The 12,667-nt window shown below is 39.7% G+C and overlaps 1 protein-coding gene across 1 annotated transcript in view; it reads right to left on the bottom strand.

The window, feature by feature from the left end:
• pitpnm3 (PITPNM family member 3) overlaps positions 1-12,667 on the bottom strand; it is an 89,185-nt gene that overhangs the window by 63,442 nt on the left and 13,076 nt on the right. Inside the window, exon 2 of the mRNA XM_022759723.1 lies at positions 6,350-6,445. Coding sequence (XP_022615444.1) covers positions 6,350-6,445 — 96 coding nt within the window. The remainder of the gene's footprint in view (positions 1-6,349; positions 6,446-12,667) is intronic.

The raw sequence follows: 12,667 nt of genomic DNA, 5'->3' as shown, positions 1-12,667 counted from the left end.
CTACAGGCAAACGGAGAGCCGCAGGAATTCATCTGATTCTTAGTGAAAAAGAGGAAGTGAAAGCAATCCTGCATAAATAGCCCCAACTGTTGATGACCGGTGGCAACAGCCACAAAAGAGCTGAAACAATGAAACACACTTAAAAAGTCCATTACACATATAAAGATATATGTTTATGAGACAACACCCCACAGAACAGACTCTACTTCAGAAATACAAGAAAAATCTATTTTTGCTCGGTGAGCCTGATTTGATGCATTGACACAATTTGTTACCAGAATTGATTCTATTATTAGATTTAAATGATCGGTCATCAGTGCCATTTTCTGAAGTTTTTCTTTATTAAATTTTCACAAACACAAGGCTATAGAAATCAAAATATTGTCTTCAAATCTCACTAATAAAAAACTGACACTGTTATCCTCAACCCAAACCAAAGCCAGATTTCTCAGCATGAAGCATCGTTTCATCCTGTTATTCAAATATCTGACATCTTCAATCTCTGAATGTTTTCAGGAAACTGATTAAGATGAGATGGTGCTAATGGCTAAGTAAAGAACAAAATACTGAGGAGACTATTTAGGCTTGAAGAAACTATTCAGCAAAAGTCCTTTTGTGCAGCAATAACATGAAAGAAAATAATTGCATGGCGCTCTTCATGCTAAGCTGTTAAAAGGACTTTATTCTGTTGGCTTGTTCAAAGTAAAACTTAAGATTGTCCATCGTGTTTCTGCATGTGGTCTCTTCACAGACACCAAGCTTCAAACAATTCAACAGCAAGAAAGTACATTCCCTGGATAAACCGCTAGAATAGAAATCTTGACCTTTTTTCTGAGAATGGATGATTTGGATTTTGCTTCGCTTCTTTTAATGTGAGCTTCAAATGTCTTGTCGTCTCCGCTCTTTCATTTCAACAGTCACATTTGAGAGCTACTGGGTCCTGACTGTAGATAAACTGGAGCTTTACCTGCCACTGGTGGGAAATGAACATTGTATACTTTATACAGTGGAGGTGAATCTGTAGGTGGACGGGGCACGAAGCCACTCAATATCCTCACTTCTATCTTTCTGCGTGTCTGCATGTTGGCCTGAGACTCTCTGCTCCGACAGCAGTCTGTGTTACACTTCTTTTCATTGTCACTGCAGGCCAGCTCAAGGGGGAAAATGTGACAATGTGACAAACCGATTGTGTGTGTGTGTGTGTGTGTGTGTGTGTGTGTGTGTGTGTGTGTGTGTGTGTGTGTGCGTGCGCGCACATGTGTGGGGCTTTGCTAGGGGCAGCTGTGCGGATGTCTGAGGGGCTGATCAGCAGAGATGACAGCATCAAACCATCCAGCCAACAGCTGTGTTGCCTCCACACCAGATCATACAAACACTGTCTGACACACAACAACATCAGCTGACAGAAACTGAACCTCAGTTTCAATTCTCAGAAACAACACATGTGAATGTGGATGGATGTCACATCTACTCAATCTGTTTTACAGTAAAACTCACATTGCTGATATCTTAGTATCTGTAGAGACGTTTTTGGTACTGACCAGAGTGATTCATTTTATTTGTATATATAATTTAACACAAATTTGCCTAAAATGTTTTTTTACAATCCCATCTATCCTTAGACTTTAGTATATTTTTATCACTTTCTTATTTAAATCACAATTTTACAAGGTATTTTCTATAGGGAAGGTTCTTTACAGCTGCTTGTTTTTACACAACATATAAGTTTTGAGAATTCATTTTGTATCAGCACTAATATAGAAAAATGTCAAGTGTAGCGTACTAATATTGTAGCCGATCCAGCTATGATAATTAAGGAATCAAAGTAGTTGGACAAATTAACATATCCTTAAATAAAATCAAGGTATTTACCATTTAATTGCAAACCCTTTACAATCAATGACTTAAGTCTAACAGGTCTGAAGTCTCTGACCCAAAAGCTCCTAATGAGGACGTCAGACCTGTACTGCACCCATTTTCACTTCTTAGTCTGATCTTCAGGAAGTGAAACAAATGATCAGTTGGTTTAAACATGTTAGGCCATAAAACCTCTGTGACCATAAAATAACTTCCTAGTTGTTTAAAATCACTGCCCTGCTGCATTCTCCTAAAACTGGTGGATGATGTATAAAAAAAGAGTTACTAGTCCTATATTATTGATTCAATATGATTGTGAACATCCAAAAAAAAGGAAGTATGAAAGTCATCCCTTGAACCTCATGGTCGTTGTTTCATTTCAAATCTAATTGGCTGGATTAGAGAGGAATAACAACAGAAAATGTCAAACACTCATTTTGCTCTTAAACAGCCGAGCCTTTGATCAGCATGCAGCAGCTGCACGCTGCCGCTGAAGGACACTGACGTGTCTAAGAAAGTGACGTCAAGAGCATCGGAATATAGAATGTCTACACATTTGAAATCAAATCCCAAATTTCTTGTGCGTAGGATGAGCCCCTTGAGATGCATCATCTCATTTTCAAGAGGCTCCTGACAGGATATCACATTCATATTTATTACATCTACAAAATAATCTATACAGAGACAGTGCATGAAAAGAAAAATGGTGAAAACACACACACACACACACAAAGTGATAACAGTAACAATAACAGTCAGGTTTTATCTTTTTAGAGGAAAACTGAGCAAATTCCTGACAGTCTTCATTCATTTTTCATTCGTTTTCTCTCCACTGGGTTACACTGTGTGGATGAAGGCATTGATCATAACCACATAAATAACACTCCCCCAAGCTTATTGTGATGGTTTGACTGGTATTCTCATAAAATGACAAACTCCCCCTCAATCACCCTTTAATCCTATTCTCTCTGTTTCTCTCTGCTTTTCTATAAACAGCTGAAATGACTTTTTGGCTAAAGAAAACATATTTACAGTGCAGAAATAAAAACTGCCATACTAGTTATATGCAGCTGAGACTCACAGTCTTACAGTTAGCAAGTGCCTATAGAGAGCCATAATTTCAACAACCTTTTATGACCTTGCTGTGGTTTCCCTTTTAAGGGAGACATCCTTCATACCGAGCATATGTTTGGAATAACTTGCTCTGTTTCCTTTCTGCAGGACACAGCTCTACTTTTCCCCTGAGCCCAGACAATAAAGTCACACAACAAGCACAAGGAAAAATCAGCCTTCAAAAACCTCCTCTCTTCTTGGGTAGCATGTTTTTTAATTTTTTTTTTTTTTTTTACAAAATTAAACTTGCTTTGTTGTATTTCATCTTTTGCTGTTGCTCCCTCTTAAGGATTGGAGCAGCCATGCTTTCATACGACTTGAAAGGATAATCCAAGGTTTTCCACAACTAATACCTCAAAAACACCAGCCTGCCACAAATACCCTCCACTACTGTGCAGCAGTGAAAGATGGTAAAATGAGATGTGATATATTTGGTCTCCGAAAACCAAGCCAGCAAATAATAAACCAATTAGGGAGGAGGGGAAAATGGCCTGAAATGGGAACAAAAACTGAGTGGTACCTTCACCACAAGCATCTGGACTCTAATTCAGGTTCCCTGCTGTGTTCAAGGGATCATTCATAAAGGTATGTCATTACGGACAGATATGGAAACTTTGACATTACTGATACTACTCCAAACTCTGCTCAATTCATGACTGAAAACCAAAACAAGCATATTACACATTTGATTAGTTAATCCACTGATTTAAAAAAAACAATAGAACGCTCCCCTCTCTGTTTGTGGGGGTTATGGGGGGTTTATGTCTGTTTGTTAAATAGACACGCTTGCTTATTCGCTCTCTTGCAGAGAGTTAGATATAAATATTGATGCCACTGTCATATCTATCTGTTAAATGCGAACGCTACGGCCAGCAGCCGGTTAGCGTAGCTTAGCGTAGAGACTGGAAATGTCCTGACTACTTCATGGTGCGGCACAGAGAGCTTCTTGAGTCTCTGCTTTTTCCCTGCCACGACAACTCAATCGAACCCCAATGTGTCATTTTTACACTTTAGATTTGTTCAGATTAAAAAAACTAACTATAACATGTTCATTTGTGAGCTTTCGAGATACTAGTTGGCATATTTTGTTGCCTTTGGACAGAGCCAGGCTAGCAGTTTCCCTTAACTTCACATTTACTAAATATGAGTGGTATCAACTGTCTCATCTATCTCCCGGCAAGAAAGCAATTTAGCACACTGTCAAGCAATTCTTTTCATTTTTGAACTAATTAACATGAAACATAAACACCAAAATCAACAAACATCAAGATAATGTCTTTGCTTTTGCGCTATTGTAGAGTCTCGTCCTATGCCATTCAATTAAAAGAGATAAAGGACCTCTCTGTTTCTCTGTCTCTTCACATTCGGTAAAGAAATTTCATAGCTGAGTGTTGAATCTTCTGCTGCCGATAGGACGAGGATGATGAGGTGCATTTCCTCACAGACAACACATGCACATGTTATCTTTCTCCAAGCAGATAGCAGCCTCGACACCGGTCTCATAAAATGCATTTCGAGCAACGCACAGCTCAGCTCTGTGACAGCTGTGATAAGGATAAATATTTCATGTTTTCTTGGATTGTGTGCAATGAACATGCCTTCTTTCTTTCTTTTTTTTTGGCAAACAGAATAAGCACGAGAAGGGAGTGAAGGTGAATCCAAATTAAGGGAGGCCAGAAAAGGAAAAAGATTGAGGCAGGGAGAGAGAGGGAGAAATGAGATAAAGAAGAGAATGATATTCATCAAATTTCCATGAACACAACATGTGACTTTATAACACAGCACATAAAATGTCCTCCAAGGTAATGGAGCAGAGCCTGTTCCAGACGGCGTCTAATCTGCCTCATTTTGGATGTTTTATATCATGCTGGACACCAGAAACCCTCAACACACCCTTAGCTATTGACTGACCTAATGTTAAATAAGAACATGTTATAACACTAACACATACTTGATTAGTATCTCTACCGTCAGTCTCTCTGGGGATAAGCACTTGGGGTGGATAATTGGTGGGACAAGTATTCCACTTATTCTCTGATGAACTCCCTCTGGGACTGTGAAAAGGCTCGTAGTGGAATATGTTCTCAACTGTGTCTATTTCTGGTCAGTCTGACATCTTGAATACACTTACAAGAATCTTCAGCTGTGAAGGGGGATGGTGAAATTAGTGTAAAACATTTAAGAATGATGAAAGTTAATTCATAATCCATTTTCTTGCCCATTCTGCCTGGTTTGTTCTGAAACCAGACTCTCTTCTGAAGTCAGATTTCACCCAGTTTAGTCATAACCACAACAGTGCACAGATATCACCCCCCCCCCCCCCCCCACACCACCAGCATTTAATTGCCAGAAAATTCCCCTGGGTCTTGTGATTCCTTCATTACAGATGTCCTACATTTTTCCAGCTTTAAAAAAACAAGAAACTAGTCCATGTTCACCACAGGAAGTTCACAACCTGTAACACCCCGTAAGCCTGGGCTTCCCACACCTCATACTGTTCTGCCACTTTTACTGGAGATAAAACAACTAGCTGATTAACTGATTAGTAAATTGTCAGAAAAAAAGTCTGCAACTCACTGAGTTAATTTTCCAAGTAAAATGCCAAATATCAACCAGTTTCAGCTTCTGCATGTTTTAGACAATAGTAAAATGAAGATTTTTAAGTTTGCGCTGACAAAACAAGATTTAATTTAAAGATAATAAGAATAATACTGTGAAGGGTTCTTAGAGCTGAAACAATTACCTAATGAATCATTAGTCAATTGACAGAAAAAAATGTCTGCAACTATTATGATGGCCGATTAATCATTTAGGTCATTTTTTAGAATAAAAATGCCAAATGTTCCCAGTTCCATCTGCTCAGCTTTTAGGTTCTTGTTTAAATTTTAAATTCTTCCCCTGCATTGTTTGGCTGTGTGTAGAATCTACATTTCTGCCAGACGCTGAGAAATCGTCCTCCTTTTGTTTCTAGACGCTGACTCCAGCTCCTTCTGGCCTCCTGTCCCCACATACTAATGAGGACCTGGACATGTCAGCTGGTCCTACAAGTGCTCTCCTGGTCAACATAGATGCAGTAGTAAAATAGTGCTTACTGCTGTGTTTGTTATAGTCTGCTTGACCAGTCACAGTCTGCACCAGAGCCAGCAGTACCTGTAACCTGCATTTAGAAAAACATCTCCTATGCAGCACCGAAATTTACTCCCAAAAACTTGGAAACAAAAGCAGAACCCGTGGCAATGACTACAAGTTAGATTTCTTTAAGATCCTGTGATGGAAAAGGGCTACAAGGTCTGGTTAAAAATGCTTATACAGAAGCTCTGAGACCGTTACTAGAAGAAAGACGACAGGATAAAATATCAAAATAAAATGGAATACTAACCTCTGGCGTCAAAGAACTCCTCATCGGAGCTATCAACTGATTCTTGTGCGATATTCTGCAGACACCAGTGAGAGGCGCTGTGCTTTCTTGACGAACCTGTGCATCAGAAAAAGTAAATAAGACAGAAAGTCTGCTTTTAGACTGGAAGAATGACAGGAAGGGTCATGCCTTTAATCACAGAACTCAAGGACCGTCAAATGAAGTGTATTTATATTTTTGTTCTTTTCTTTTTGCCTTTCGATTGATGGCTCTTAAAACTCTAAGTGAAAAGCAAAGCGTGAATGCCCCAGGTGGGGGATAGATGGCCTTTTGAGTGTCACAGCAGGTGAAAAGACCCAAATGGACTTGCCTTTGAGTAGTGTCATAGCACACAAATGTCTCAGCGAGGAAGCCAGGCAGTGTTTTTATGACCTTCTGATACAAGAGCAGGGATGAAAAGGGATTTAGAGCACTTTCCATTTGTTGACAATATTCACTCTCAAGAACCCAGATATAAAACCAGTGCAAACAACAGAGAAAGGCAAATGATTTCTTAAAAATCACTGAGGCAGAAAGTGGCTGCAGCAGTCGGGTGAAACTGACAAAGAAAACGCTGATTCTATTACTGTTGCTATTAATAAACTCAACCGGGTAATAATATAGTTAAAAACAAAACAAAACAAGATTAATTACAACATGCACGTTTCTTCAAGTGCCATTTTACTGAACTTTCTCAGGGTTTAAATTTTTTATCATTTAATGTGTTTCCCCAAGTTTCTGTGATGTTTTCTTCCTTTTTTTGGGCCAGTGACAAGCTTTAATAAGCCGCCTCCTCTCAGCAGTGCTGCACTCTGACGATTTAGCTGTAATGAACCTCATGTTCCTCCGCTGGCCCGGGGTCAAATCATGAAGCTTCATTTTTCCCATAGCCTGGGTCCATTGCATCCTTCCACACATCACAGCAAAGACATAATGTGGCTAACTCATCAAATGTTTCGCTACGAAATACGAGACCCAGGAATATGGTAAAATCACTGCATTACACCTACTCTCACATAAATCATGGGAATTAGGCAAAAGTTAAAAAATACCAGCCCAAATGGATACATTTTCTTGCTTGCAAGTGGATGCAAGATCGATCAAGTAGCCATGCATTGTGACATACACATCTGAATGCATGCTACAGAGTGTGTTTGCTTATTACATTGTATGCATGTAATTATTTACTCTGTGCTGGAGGAGCAGTTTCCCTCCTGGGATAATGAACAGTTTCCACCCATCACATTTCACACAGTGTACCGCCCAACTCCAGCTCAACTCCTGAGCTCCTCTCGCCCCCCCCCCCGCCCGTGAATTTCAAAATGGTCTCGCTAAGAAACGCGTCCCCAGAGGCTTTGCTTGAAATGTGTGTGTTGTCGTCTCTCCCCAGCAGTGTCACGACTGGGAATCATTTTCAAAGAGATAATGCAGTACAACAACAGAGATGGTTGATATCCCTGATTGCAGCTAGGTAACTTATAACACGACGGTTTGTTACTTCTGTTTGTGTATTTCTCACACACACCGACCATGTTAGTAATTTTGTCCCTTTCAAGGTGGAGGAAAACATTCTGTAAAAAGATATAATTTTACATTCCTGTCAGGAAACCATGAAGAATCTACAGAGACACACACACACACACACACACACACACACACACACACACACACACACACACACCCATAGAAGTTGTCTTGTGATACACATTCCTTTCACCATGCAGATCTGGACTTGGAAAGACACAGCAACAGTCTAGTCATCACTTCCTGTTTTAATATTAAGCCACACTATCCACTTGAGCCAACACATTAGTGGCTCAGTATAGCTTTGCTTTGCTGACAAGGAGAATCATGACATCCTGGTTAAATACATGCTTACAAAGTTAGGCATGAGACGAAGCTCTCTCTTCAACCTTTGACTTCGCAGCTACTACTCGCTGCCCCTCAGTGAACTGTTCTCCGGGGGCTCCAGGATCCCTGAACCACTACAGAGCTTTTAACCCTGTCATCTTGACCTCTACTCCAGAATGAGTGAGTAGGCTCAGGTGAAGATGAGCTCAATCCTTGTATTATTAGTTCAGTATTTATTGTGCATCAGCCAGCAGCAGCACTGCCGGCCAAAGCAGCATTTTTCCTGCACCTTACACAGCCATCCCTTATACACCATCCCCGAGCACAAATTTGTGTCGATGAAACCACCAGTGAACATACACAAATTATACAATTCTTTGCTCACAGAGAAATAAGCAATTACTGCACGAAACATCAAGATGATTACTACCCCCCCCATAATTAGACAAAATGAAAACAGGAGCTATAAATATGTATGAAATTCTCAGCAAACTCTTCACCAGAACACAGGTAAATACAACAGGTGGAACCACACGTCTGTTATGTTGTTGCTGTTGTGTTGCAAGTGCATCAGAAGCATTTAGAGAATGATATACCTGCTTGTGGTGCATTTACTGTATGTTTCATGCTTGTCAAACTGATTTCTTGGCAGTAGCATGGCCTTTAATACACACACACACACACAGAATGAAATACAGGATGACACTGAGGAGAATCTCCATCACAATCTTATCTTAAGTAGTCTCTCCTTCACTGAATGTGACAGTATTTGACTATCCACCTTCACATAAGAGTAGGGAATGTCAGGTTATGATGTCTGTAATGCACACCTGAATCAATATGATTGGATGTTCCTGGCGACACAGAGCTGTGAATGTGCCAATCATTGTAAAGCATACCGGAGCAAACGGCCGGAGTGAATCAGCCAGCATTAGCGTTACTTCACTGCTCTGCCTGAACCAACACTGTGTTTCATTATTTTAGTTTCCTTTAGTTGTTTGGGTTTTCTTTAGGTTCTGTTCCAAAACTGGATTGTGAATTTTCCGATTTCACCTTTCGCTCTGCATGCAGTTAAATGATGCAACAATAGGCGGCAGATTTACCACTCAAAACGTAATGAAATCTTTTTGATATAATTATCAAAAGATTAGGTCTTTGACTTCATACAGCGCTTCACAAAGCAGGCCTCTTAGTTCTAGCCAGCGATTTTTCTGGCTCCTGCTGACTTTTTAAAGTTTCACGTTGAACTTTGTGAAGGGGGTCTTAACTTGATGGTTATATACCTGATGAAAGTGCAGGTTACATCATGCTAAAAGACTGAAGCTAAACTATGTGTCCTCAGAAAAAGTCAGCATTGATGTAGAATACATGGAAATGAAGACACAGCATTGTTTGATAGCAGCACAGAGCTAGTTAGTTTCAGAAATATAAGGTCAAATCTAAGGCTGTCATTTCATTCTAACCCCATTTAGCTGCTTAGATCAGTGGTTCTCAAACTTTTTCAAATCAAGGACCCCTAAACTGACACAAATTAGACCACGGACCCCCATTTGATGAGATTTTCTCCCAGGGTTCCCCATCTGATATTTCATAGCTCATGAATTTCCCCTAGGGGATAAATAAATGATCTATATATCTTATCATCTATCTGATAAGATTTTGCTTTTAGAAGTTTTATGACAGAATGTGTTTGAAACCATGACCAAAATAGTCATACATTCTGTCAATATATCACTTACAGATGGAATTACAGTGAAAATAAAGGATTCCCCTCTTGCTGGGAACCCCCGAGAATCCCCTCAATGACCCCTGGTGGTCCCCGAGCCACTTGCTGAGATTACATTCGTATTCATACATATTTTCAGATTGTTTCACTTTTATTGTTAAAAGACAATAACACTTTCAGATTGTGTTTGGCGAACTTAACATAAGCTGTAAACACAAAATAATGTAGTATAAAATGCCACTGGCCTTGGAAGTTAGACTAGGTTGTTACTGTTGTTGGCAGTAATCAAAGTAGCCTGACATATTAATATTTACAACAACTATCAGAACTGAAAACAGCAGAACACTTTTTTTAAGGCTATGTGGTTGCATTTTTCTGTATCTAATATTTGCCCCGTCACTCTCCTCTGTGCTTTCTACTGGACTGTGTGAGTATTTGAGAGAGCCATGCTGAGGAGGCATATGGACGGGAAGAGGCGTTCCTGTCTGCCACAGTGCTGAGAGCTCCTGTGGACACAGAGAGCACACTCTGAGTGTGAAGAGGAGCTGATAGGGAGAAATGCATGAGCAAAAGAAAGGATCTACATTTGAAAAATAAAAACACTCTCAATCCAGCTATCCCAAGCCAGATGCCGCCCTGAACAACTCCCAAACAGCTCCCTACATTATGAGATTTGATTTGTTTACTTCCCTGTCACATTCCACCTCATGCAACCCTCCAACTGATCTTAAAATACCCATGTACTGTATATTCTGTGGATAATACTGCATTCAGTTTACTCCTAAGGCTATACAAGCACTTTGAATGTCTCATAAGGTTCAGGAAATCTAACCAATTGCTCGTGTGGCTGAAGGCTCACGCCAGTGCACCTACCACCAAGCGATGCATTCCCCACTGGGTAATGGAAATGATTGCTGTAGCTCCCTGCATGGCATTTACAGCACACTATATCCGTACAGATACTGAGTGAACGCTTGAAAAAACTGCAGATTATGATCGCAGAACCAGCAGGACTGCAAATCTGAGCAGACCATCCTGCTTGTTTGTGGAATCCAGGACAAGTGTGTTGACATTATATTGGCAGGTCATTTTTTTAGGAGACCAAGTACTCTCCTTTTCACATCTACCAATCACTGCGAGTTGGCATTTTGATTCAGGCTCCTGTTCAGGAGACCAGTGCTCCTTCATGTAGATATCTCAGTCTTCATGACAACAAGACTTATGGTTTTATCCTAGATTTCACTAAACAGTTTATAGGAAGTCAACATTAGCGTAATTGAATTGTTGTCCGACGCTTATTAGGTATGACTGATTATCAATGTTCATGGTTTTTAATAATTAACAATATCACTTACAAACTGAAAGCTTTGTGTGAATGGCTGAACAAGAGAAGTGAAGAAAGTACACTCAGTCGATAAGTATTTCAAATAATCACACTAACACTATAGTCATGTCAAAATATTACGTGTATTTTAAAGTAGGATTTCTACAGTACTATTATATCTTATGGCAATGTAAAGGACCACAAGACTAAGAGTTTACAGCCATACTAGCAGGTCTGTGAGGCTGTACCTCTTTAGGGAGATGTATTTAATTTCATGGCAATCCATTCAATCAGTGTTAAGATGTTTCAGTCTGAACCACACGTTACACACTGTGTGTAGCCTATGCTACATTCACGTAATAAAATTAAAGTCTAAATCCTTAAAATTTAGTCCCCTTGACCTGTGGACACAAACTGACTTTGTATGCTGCTGTTTCAAAAATGCAAAGAGGGCATCTGGTCTGATGTCAAAGAATTTAAGTAATACATCCAGACATAACAATATAGCACTGTATTCATCTAATTTAGGTTTAATTATTATGGACAACAGACTTCAGTTGGCTCCAGGCACATTTGTTTGCTTTTTCAGGCACTTTTGTATAATTACATGCCAAGACGGGTCTACTGTAGCTTTCACAATCATACTCAACTTTCATGCCTTTTCTAACCCTAACTGAAATACAGTTTTCAAAAAAAACGTTGATGAGACTCAATTTCCAGTTACCGTAATACATCATGGAAATGTTTTTTGCTGTATTAATACACTAATAAAAGATTTGTCAAAGAATTAGCAAAGCATGGTCAAGAAGAATGCCAATCTGTCATTTATTAATGAGCATTCAGGATGTTCCAGTCCTTCTCACTAATTAGACATTTTAAATTCCGTCTCACTGTGTTCAAATAAAACCACCTACCAAAAGTAACAATTGGTGACTCATCATTTACACTGATCCAATTGCTTTCGTCTGCAAAATTAAAGCATGCAAAACCTAAACAAGCTTATCTTTTGAAATTGAATGTGCATCTTGTGGGAACTCACAAGGAGAGAGGGAGAGACAGAACTTCACTGGGATCTGTTCAAAGAAAATCTGTGTGTAAGTATCTAAAAAGCTTCAGAGGAAGACAACACAGGGTCGCTTGTGATTCATCTCATCCTTCTTTCATCTCTTTCTTTCCATTATCCACTTCCAGCAGCGTATACACAGAGGCCTGCAGCCGGTTGAAAGAGTGGACTGACAGAATCTATTAGGCTACTGGAGCAGCTCCACTGCAATCACAGGTTATACCTCCTCTATCTGTCACTTGCATACAGGTATGATTCCCTAGCTTACACACACATGGCTGCAGTGCTGCACGTGTGTGAGGAGGTAGTGCTCAGATATTAAATTGTCAAATGTTT

The sequence above is a fragment of the Seriola dumerili genome, unplaced genomic scaffold (genome assembly GCF_002260705.1).
Source record: "Seriola dumerili isolate Sdu_G_001 unplaced genomic scaffold, Sdu_1.0 BDQW01000330.1, whole genome shotgun sequence".
NCBI classification, from domain to species: domain Eukaryota; kingdom Metazoa; phylum Chordata; class Actinopteri; order Carangiformes; family Carangidae; genus Seriola; species Seriola dumerili.
The sequence above is the reverse complement of the archived record's forward strand: the minus strand, read 5'-3'. Positions and strand labels throughout refer to the sequence as shown.